This window comes from Oncorhynchus masou, chromosome 2 (assembly GCF_036934945.1).
Source record: "Oncorhynchus masou masou isolate Uvic2021 chromosome 2, UVic_Omas_1.1, whole genome shotgun sequence".
NCBI classification, from domain to species: Eukaryota; Metazoa; Chordata; class Actinopteri; order Salmoniformes; family Salmonidae; genus Oncorhynchus; species Oncorhynchus masou.
Window position 1 is genome coordinate 18527631 of NC_088213.1, and position 10945 is coordinate 18538575.

Consider the following 10945-nt stretch of genomic DNA (forward strand, 5'->3'; position numbering starts at 1 on the left):
GAGAGGAGGAAGGCTCCGGCAGCGCTGGAGAGGCGAGGCGCACTGTAGGCCTGATGCGTCGTGCTGGCACTGGTGGTACTGGGCCGAGGACACGCACAGGAAGCCTGGTGCAGGGAGCTGCCATCGGAGGGCTGGTGTGTGGAGGTGGCACAGGATGGGCTAGACTGTGAAAGCGTACTGGAGATCTTGAGAGCAGTGCTGGCACAGGACATGCAAGGCTAGGGAGGTGCACAGGAGGTCTGGTGCGTGAGGCTGGCACCAACTTCACCAGCCGACTAACACGCACCTCAGGACGAGTATGGAGCGCTGACCCAGGTGCCATCAAATCCCCGACAAGCTCTGTCGGGCGAATTCCATATTTAAAGCACCAACATAGCAACTCCCTCATTACTCTCTCCTCCAATTTCCCCATTAACTCCTTCACAGTTTCTGTTTCGCTCACCTCCAACACCGGCTCTGGTTCTGGTCTCCTCCTTTGCTCCTCATGATAAACCTCGAGAGTGGGCTCAGGTCTGACTCCTGACTCTGCCACACTCTCCCTGAGGCCCCCCCCCCAAGAAATTTTTGGGGCTGACTCTCGGGCTTCCATCCGCTTCGCCGTGCTGCCTCCTCATACCGGCGCCTTTCCGCTTTCGTCGCCTCCAGTTCTTCCTTGGGGCGGCGATATTCTCCAGGCTGAGCCCAGGGTCCTTCTCCGTCTAATTCGTCCTCCCATGTCCATTCCTTTTTTTGTTGCTCCTGCTGTTGCTTTTGCCTGTTACCACACCGCTTGGTCCTGTTGTGGTGGGTGATTCTGTCACGGCTTTCGTTGTGGGAAGGAGGAGCGGACCAAAATGCAGCGTAGTTGTGATTCATTTTATTTGATAAGGAAACTGTACATGATTAAACTAACAAAATAACAAACGTACGAAAACCGAAAACAGCCCTATCTGGTGCAAAACACAGAGACAGGAACAATCACCCAAAACACACAGTGAAACCCAGGCTACCTAAATATGGTTCCCAATCAGAGACAATGACTAACACCTGCCTCTGATTGAGAAGCATATCAGGCCAGACATAGAAATAGACAAACAAGACACCCAACATAGAATGCACACTCAGATCACACCCTGACCAACCAAAACATAGAAACATACAAATAAACTATGGTCAGGGTGTGACAGACATTCACAGGCACAAAAGGCACATCACTTGCTCCATGGGCACTGTGCATCACTGCTGGGCAGGCTGCCCTTCCGCTCTCAAAATCATGTCATTACTAACTACAGTTAAGACTTTTAGTGGGTCTTAAAAATTATCTTTAGCGCTGCATGAAATTGTCACTTTTGTGTTTGTTTTCAAGAACACACCTCAAATATTGCCAAGAGTGTGCATAGCTATTATCAAGGCAAAGGGTGGCTACTTCGAAGAATCTGAAATATAAAATATATTTGGATTTGTTTAACACTTTTTTGGTTGCTACATGATTCCATATGTGTTATTTCATAGTGTGTATGTCTTCACTAATATTCTACAATGTAGAAAATATTAAAAAATAAAGAAAACCCCTGGAAAGAGTAGGTGTGTCCAAACTTTTGACTAGTATTGCAGATCAGAAAGTACCACAAGAATCATGAAGCCAAATGACCAAATCGCCCTCTGTTGGCCCCATGGGTAGAATGTTATTATTATTTTTCACAATTTCTTAATTAATCAACATTATTTTAATAACAACAAAAACACTGAAAATCCAGTGTTTCTATGTCAAACAGTTTTGTTATGTTTCTGTCTTCTGTGATGCATATAAAGGGTAATATTGGGATGCAACTCAACATGGAATACATTTCAGCTCCATATCTGACATGGTACAGGTGTCTCAGGTGTCTTTTTTTAAGATCATAACCATGTGTGGGTGGTGTATACTTTTGTTTCAAAGTAGAATTGTTTAAGACTACTAAGAAACACTCTGTGTGACCCTGATTTATCCCACTGAGGTAAAATGTTCATTAAAACCTGTCAGAATGACAGGAATACACCAGAAAGGTCCTGTGGTACCGTACCACAAGAATACAAGTAATGTGGTAAATTACTACAAGAGTAAAAATAATGTGGTGATAATGTCTTTTTCTGTGGTAATGTGGTGGTAATCTTGCAGTATTTGACAGAAATCATCAAAGGCAAACTATTCATGTGGTACCATACTGCCTAAACAGTATCATCCTCAAAATGTAGCTAATAGGTAACTCAATATCATGTTCTGAGTAGGATTAGACAAATTGGACCATTCAAATCTTAAAACAGCCACTTTCAGGAGAAATAAGACAGGTAATACTTTTTTAGAAGTTTATTGTTTATTTTTATTCATTATATACTTCGTCTGGAGCCCAGGTGTCAAATGTAATTAAGAATATTTCACTTTTAAAAGGCATACTTGACATCAATTCAATAGATCATGGCACATGTATATACATATTTGTGAGTTGCCTCACATTTATGAGTTGCGTTTTACAGATCAGTTTCACATAGATAAAAGGGAAGAATTACCATACCATGTGGTACCACTAAATAACCACACAAAAAAACATGAATGACCACATTAAAAAACTAAAACCACACACAACACAGGATTTGTACCACAGCAATAACACATTTGTGTGGTAAAATGGTCCAAAATATACTGTATATACAAATGTATGTGGACATCCCTTCAAATTTGTGAATTCGGCTAGTTCAGCCACACCCGTTGCTGATAGTAGTATAACGTCGAGCACACAGCCATGCAATCTGCTGAACTGCTGAAGCGCATAGTGTGTAAAAATCATCTGTCCTCAGTTGCAACAATCACCACCGAGTTCCAAACTGCCTCTGGAAGCAATGTCAGCACAATAACTGTTTGTCGGGAGCTTCATGAAAAGGGTTTCCATGGCCGAGCAGCAGCACACAAGCCTAAGATCACCACGGGCAATGCCATGTTGTTCATCCGCATTCTCTGGAGTGATGAATGACACTTCACCATCTGATAGTCAGACGGACAAATCTATGTTTGGCGGATGCCAGGAGAACGCTACCCCATCGAACACTTTTGGGATGAATTGGAACACTGACTGCGAGTCAGGCCAAATCACCCAACATCAGTGCCCGACCTCACTAATGCTCTTGTGGCTTGTACCACAGGAATAACCCAGAGTACCACAAGACTACCGCAGGAGAAGTACCAAAGGAATATTTGACTGTGTGTTAAATATACCAGGATTACCACGGGACATGTTTGTAAATTGCAATGTCAGACATAGTTGTGGGGTTGTTGTGTGTTTTCTGGGAAGTCAGCATTAGACTGAAAAAGCTGGAACGAACATGATTTCCAGAGAGCATGGTGTTATCAGACACCCTGAAGTGATCAGAATTTTGACACTAAATCCTATTTAAACCATCATGTTAGTAAGAAGGTATGCAAATGTAAAGGACAAGAGATTAAGTGAAATCACTGCAAGGTGTTTTCAATTAGAGAACGCATTGTAATGTGCCAAGCTCAATGAAATGATGTTTAAGTCATGCTGGTGAAAACTGAGGCTTAGATTCAATCAGTTCAGTTCAATTGCATAGCATATCATTGTTTTTATTTAGGCGATGTTGGAGGAGTAACTACGTTAGAGCTGTCAAATCGGTGAGCGACTGCTCATGTTGTCATTGTCACGAAGCCACACCCTTTCCACTAGCTTCAGAAGTTCAGAACGAGAAAGTGTAGGCAATATAGAAATTACATTTACATTTAAAATCATTCAACAAAATAATAACGATCTATATCAGCCTTATCAAAGTGAAGATTACATCACACATTACAGTGGTCAATTTGTGTTGCATGGGATTTCTACAAAAAGACAGTTGGTTGTTTATCAACAAAACCGACGGGTGCGCAACACAGACAGGGTTGGCTTCGACTGTTTACATGTAAACTATATTACCTCCACAATGTTTATTAAAAACATAAATCAATTTGCACAATGAGCATTTATTGTCGTTACCGATACATTACAGTTGTTGGTTAGCTAGCTAGCGAATTTGCCATATCAGCTTAGACATGAGCAGTCAAAACACCTCAAAACAAAATGGTATCAATAGCTGAAACGAGCCACCTACAATTCCCCACACGGCAGCTTCTTGTCATTGTTGCTAGTTATCTGGCCATCCAGAATCACAGCAACACACACACTTCTGCCCCATTGTTTACGTGACGTTGTCAGCTAGCCCGTCTCTGCGACTCCGTGTATCCAAAGGCAATGTCTAGGATAGCATTGACACAGGAAACCACTTGTGGATGTGACAGCTCCAACGCAGTTCCACCTCCGACATCCGCTCAACACGGTGAATTGATTGAATCTAGGCCTGAGGCTTTAGACACAACTTAACGACAATGTTGACTTCACAAACACCTTGTATTGTTTTGGAATTGGTTTGTCGAAATCTGATGAGTCATATTCGGGTTGAAGCTTTAGTGAGTTTGAAAGCCTGTGTCAAACATTTCTATGCAAAAAGATATCATACACAATGTACGTATTTTATTTCATACATAAAAACAAACGATAAAAACATCAAATACACATTCTAAAATGTACAACAGCACTGTAAATGGTACAGTATACAGGAACTGTACAGTATTCAGTAATAGTCCCGTGTAGCTCAGTTGGTAGAGCATGGCAGCTTGCAACGCCAGGGATGTGGGTGTGATTCCCACAGGGACCAGTACATGAAAATGTATGCACTCACTACTGTAAGTCATTCTGAATAATAGTGTCTGCTAAAATGTAAATACAATTACAGTAATTCATTGTTTTACATATTTCTTTATAAAAAAAATAAAAGCCTTATACAGTATAAACATTTGTTTTGTGAGGAAGTTGATCAGTGTCGTATTCGGTAGGGCACACAGCAGAAAACAGAAACGTTCAAGTAGTCCCTTCATGTTTCAGTTTGTCTTTTTCCACTTGGTGCCTTATAAATACCATCCCCATTTTGAGTGATGCTGTTGGTTTATCAACCAGCTTCACTTCCAAAACACAGTGGTTCAATCAGAGAGTTATCCACTAACGTGTCATTGTAAAAAGTACTGTACTTTACAACAATGCAGCATTAGAATACAAAATATACATGTTACATGTATGTTGTTTTTTTAAATAAAAAAGACAACTTTAAAATACTGTATGTATCGTATGAAAATCAAGTCTACCCTTTGCGGGGTAAAATTGATGGGAGGAATAGTGTGTGTTCCGGGTTGGGGTCAATTCCATTTCAATTCAGTGGATTCAGGAATGCATTGAGGAAAATGGAATTGACCCCAACCCTGGTGAAGGCATATTCACTCTTTTCATTCAGACACAGACATTAGCTAGTTTGGAAATGTACAGTGGATGAGGAAGTGGTGGGTTCCACGCAGGGTTCCTCTCCAGGTTCCACTCTTCAGGTTCTCTACTAGGATTCTCAACCGGTCATCAGACAAGTTCTGCAGCAGAACTGGCGGAACAGCTTCTTCTCACACAGCCGGTTGGACTTTACCATCTCACAAAACACCTCGTCGGCTAGAGAGAGAGAGAGAGAGAGAGAGGGAGAGGGAGAGACTTCATAGATTATACACACAGCTATGTCCTCTCCCACACTTTCCTCCCTTCCCCTATACAAACTTTCTGTGCCAATCCTTTCCTAGTACACAAACCCCCCCTTTCCCAGTCATCCTCCAAAAATGCCCTCTCCTCACCTCTTTCTCCGCTCTCAGCCCCCTCCCTTCTGTCCTCCTCATAACCTCTCCTTGTCCCCTCCTCTCCTAGATCTTCTTCTCTACTACATCCTTTCTCCATATCCATCAATTCTACCCTTTCCGTGCCCTCTCCTCCTTCCTCCTCTTCCCCCTTTCCCACATCCGTTCTCACTTTGCTATGACCCCTCTACTCTGTTAGAATATTCTTTCTAGTCCGGTGGTGGAATTGGGTCACTGTAGAGAATCCGTGGTGCAGAGAGAGAAGCCTGTTAACCACAGAGAGGACCCCAGACCAATCCTGTTCCCTGTTATACCAAAGCTCCCATGGAGGTGTGAGGCCCTGGTGAGGCCATACAAAGGCACTGTTTACTCATAGCAACATTATGGCTGCTCGGCCAATACTTTCAGTGCGTCCCAATTGGCACTCTATTCACTATGTCGTGCACTACTTTTGACTAGGGCCCATAGCCTTTCCCTCCCTCCCTCCCTCCCTCCCTCCCTCCCTCCCTCCCTCCCTCCCTCCCTCCCTCCCTCCCTCCCTCCCTCCCTCCCTCCCTCCCTCCCTCCCTTATATAGCTCACAGGCTGCTACAGCCATGGGCCCTAGTTGCTCTTTCAAACCCAAATCACATCCCTTCCTCTCACATCCTGCGGCACGCAATTGAGAAACACCCCTGGAGACCTGAGCGAGCGAGCACCCCGTAGGGCCCAACAACTGAAAGTAACTAAAACTTACGGTGAGAGAATCTGAACGTGAAACATTTCCTAAAGGTACAAACGTAGGGGTGTTTCTTTAAACAAAGTATTGAGGAACGAGCTACGAGGTTTGCAGAAGGCAGCAGACCTGTGTTCAAATACTATTTGAAATAATATAAAATACTTTATCTGTGCTTAATTGAGCTTGCCTGGTGTAATCGGCCAATAGAATAGTCCCAAAACTGTAAACACTGACCATCTGGCACTCCGAGCAGGCAAAAGCAAAAGCTGAAAGTTTTTTTTAGAGATTTCAAATTGTATTTGAACCCAAGTTTGGAAAGCAGTGTGTCTATTCCTATATCCAATATCTTGTTGAGGGCATCCAAATGGACGAACTCCGCCTCTGTAAAAACAGAATAAACAAACATTTCACAAGATGTCTCGATAGCCACCTACAGTATGTGAAACACCAACATTACAGCTCTATATCCCCCGGATAGTGGCTTAGTAAGGCTTAGCAAGATAGACCTAGACTCTTCTCATTCATTCTTTACCTCACCTTTTTGGACGGGCCGTTAGGGTTGCAGAATGCAGAAACAGGCAGGTGAGACATAAAGCAAGCCAACATGGTAACCTAATGAACATGGTAACCTAATGAACATGGTAACCAAATGAACATGGTAATCCAATGAACATGGTAACCTAATGAACATGGTAACCTAATGAACATGGTAACCCATAAACATGGTAACCTAATGAACATGGTAACCTAATGAACATGGTAACCAAATTAACATGGTAACCTAATGAACATGGTAACCTAATGAACATGGTAACCAAATTAACATGGTAATCCAATGAACATGGTAACCTAATGAACATGGTAACCTAATGAACATGGTAACCTAATGAACATGGTAACCTAATGAACATGGTAACCTAATGAACATGGTAACCTAATGAACATGGTAACCTAATGAACATGGTAACCTAATGAACATGGTAACCTAATGAACATGGTAACCTAATGAACATGGTAACCTAATGAACATGGTAACCTGAACATGGTAAACATGGTAACCTAATGAACATGGTAACCTAATGAACATGGTAACCAAATTAACATGGTAATCCAATGAACATGGTAACCTAATGAACATGGTAACCTAATGAACATGGTAACCTAATGAACATGGTAACCTAATGAACATGGTAACCTAATGAACATGGTAACCCAATGAACATGGTAACCTAATGAACATGGTAACCTAATGAACATGGTAACCTCATGAACATGGTAACCTAATGAACATGGTAACCTAATGAACATGGTAACCTCATAAACATGGTAAGCTAATGAACATGGTAATCCAATGAACAGGGTAAACTAATGAATATGGTAACCTAATGAACATGGCAACCTAATGAACATGGTAACCTAATGTACATGGTAACCTCATAAACATGGTAACCTAATGAACATGGTAACCTAATGAACATGGCAACCTAATGAACATGGTAACCTAATGAACATGGTAACCTCATAAACATGGTAACCTAATGAACATGGTAACCTAATGAACATGGTAACCCAATTAACATAGTAACCTCATAAACATGGCAACCTCATGAACATGGCAACCTCATAAACATGGCAACCTCATAAACATTGCAACCTCCCAACTCCACTCTCTGACCGACTCTCTCCCAACTCCCCTCTCTGACTGACTCTCTCCCAACCACCACTCTCTGACCGACTGTTTCCCAACCCCCACTCTCTGACCGACTCTCTCACAACCCCCACTCTCTGACCGACTCTCTCACAACCCCCACTCTCTCACCGACTCTCTCCCAACCCCCACTCTCTGACCGACTCTCTCACAACCCCCACTCTCTGACCGACTCTCTCCCAACCCCCACTCTCTGGCTGACTCTCCCAACCCTCACTCTCTGACCGACTCTCTCCCAACCCCCACTCTCTCACCGACTCTCTTCCAACCCCCACTCTCTGACTGACTCTCTCCCAACTCCCCTCTCTGTCCGACTCTCTCCCAACTCCCCTCTCTGACCGACTCTCTCCCAACTCCCCTCTCTGACCGACTCTCTCCCAACTCCCCTCTCTGACTGACTCTCTCCCAACTCCCCTCTCTGACTGAATCTCCCCCAACTCCCCTCTCTATCCGACTCTCTCCCAACTCCCCTCTCTGACCGAATCTCTCCCAACTCTTCTCTCTGTCCGACTCTCTCCCAACCCCCACTCTCTGACCGACTCTCTCACAACCCCCACTCTCTGACCGACTCTCTCCCAACTCCCCTCTCTGACCAACTCTCTCCCAACTCCCCTCTCTGACCGACTCTCTCCCAACTCCCCTCTCTGACCGACTCTCTCCCAACCCCCACTCTCTGACCGACTCTCTCCCAACTTCTCTCTCCCAGTTCCCCTCTGACTGACTCTCTCCCAACCCCCACTCTCTGACTGACTCTCTCACATCCCCCACTCTCTGACCGACTCTCTCCCAACCCCTACTCTCTGACCGACTCTCTCACAACCCCCACTCTCTGACTGACTCTCTCACATCCCCCACTCTCTGACCGACTCTCTCACAACCCCCACTCTCTGACCGACTCTCTCCCAACTCCCCTCTCTGACCAACTCTCTCCCAACTCCCCTCTCTGACTGACTCTCTCCCAACCCCCACTCTCTGACCGACTCTCTCCCAACTCCTCTCTCCCATTTCCCCTCTGACTGACTCTCTCCCAACCCCCACTCTCTGACTGACTCTCTCACATCCCCCACTCTCTGACCGACTCTCTCCCAACCCCTACTCTCTGACCGACTCCCCTCTCTGACTGCTCCCAACCCCCACTCTCTGACTGACTCTCTCCCAACCCCCACTCTCTGACCGACTCTCTCCCAACCCCTACTCTCTGACCGACTCTCTCACATCCCCCACCCTCTGACCGACTCTCTCCCAACCCCTACCAACTCTCTGACCGACTCCCCTCTCTGACAACCCCCCACTCCCCTCTGACTGACTCTCTCCCAACCCCACTCTCTGACCGACTCTCTCCCAACCCCCACTCTCTGACCGACTCTCTCCCAACTCCCCTCTCTGACCAACTCTCTCCCAACTCCCCTCTCTGACCGACTCTCTCCCAACTCCCCTCTCTGACTGACTCTCTCCCAACCCCCACTCTCTGACCGACTCTCTCCCAACTCCCCTCTCTGACTGACTCTCTCCCAACCCCCACTCTCTGACCGACTCTCTCCCAACTCCCTTCTCTGACCAACTCTCTCCCAACTCCCCTCTCTGACCGACTCTCTCCCAACTCCCCTCTCTGACTGACTCTCTCCCAAGCCCCACTCTCTGACCGACTCTCTCCCAACTCCTCTCTCCCAGTTCCCCTCTGACTGACTCTCTCCCAACCCCCACTCTCTGACCGACTCTCTCCCAACTCCTCTCTCCCAACTCCCCTCTGACCGACTCTCTCCCAGCTCACCTCTGACTGACTCTCTCCACACAGCCAAATAGTATTAATGGAGTGTTACTGTAAGTCAGGGGGAAACACTTGAACACTACCTTTAAATATCTTATTCTATACCACCATCACCGTGTCATATGAATGTCATCCCACTCAAAAACAACAAACCATCTTGGTGTGATGTTGTTATGATGGGGCGGCAGGGTAGCCTAGTGGTTAGAGTGTTGGACTAGAAACCGTAAGGTTGCAAGTTCAAATCCCCGAGCTAACAAGGTACAAATCTGTCGTTCTGCCCCTGAACAGGCAGTTAACCCACTGTTCCTAGGCCATCATTGAAAATAAGAATTTGTTCTTAACTGACTTGCCTAGTTAAAAAAAAAATGATAATATCATGTCAAAGAAAAACTATCATATTTTTCAAGCAAAACTAGTATTCACATAGATACCGTTGTCAACCATCGCAAATGTTCAATTCAATTACATTTCCTAGTCAGAATAAAATGGCCCTTTTTCTAAAATGACACTCGTCACGATCCATTGTGAATGCCTACTGTATGAATCACTAACCACAGCTCCAAAGCCCCACCACCACCACACACTTCAGAAAAGGGACGAAGCCCATTCAATTGAAAACGCCTCTGCTCAGTTCAGTTATGGTCTATTTTCACATGGTGGTAAAGACCAACTACTTATTACAATAACGACCAAGCAGCTGATTCTGGCTGTTAGAGCCGAAAGCTGAAAGCAGCTTCTAAGAGCCTAGCTGCAGGAGCTACTGTATTTGGCTCCCAAGTGGCACCATATTCCTTATATAGTGCACTACTTTGGACCAGGGCCCATAGGGTGCAATTTGGGATGCAATTGATGCTCCGAGAGAGAATTCAAAGCACTTGTTAATGGCAATTACATGCCTTTCAGAACCGCCACCTACTTCACTCAGGGTGAAAGAGATTAAGTGTGACACAGGGGTCACAGTAATGACATTGTTAGCACCCCTCGCCAATCTGTTCTGCATTCACACAATTCATTCACACAA

The 10945-nt window shown here is 44.9% G+C and overlaps 1 protein-coding gene across 1 annotated transcript in view; it reads right to left on the reverse strand.

The window, feature by feature from the left end:
* Nucleotides 1–4523: 4523 nt before the first annotated feature.
* The window catches only part of LOC135556224 (proprotein convertase subtilisin/kexin type 6-like), a 30156-nt gene continuing 23734 nt past the window's right edge, over nucleotides 4524–10945 (reverse strand). The window contains exon 9 of the mRNA XM_064989239.1: nucleotides 4524–5555. Coding sequence (XP_064845311.1) covers nucleotides 5458–5555 — 98 coding nt within the window. The 3' untranslated portion in view covers nucleotides 4524–5457. The remainder of the gene's footprint in view (nucleotides 5556–10945) is intronic.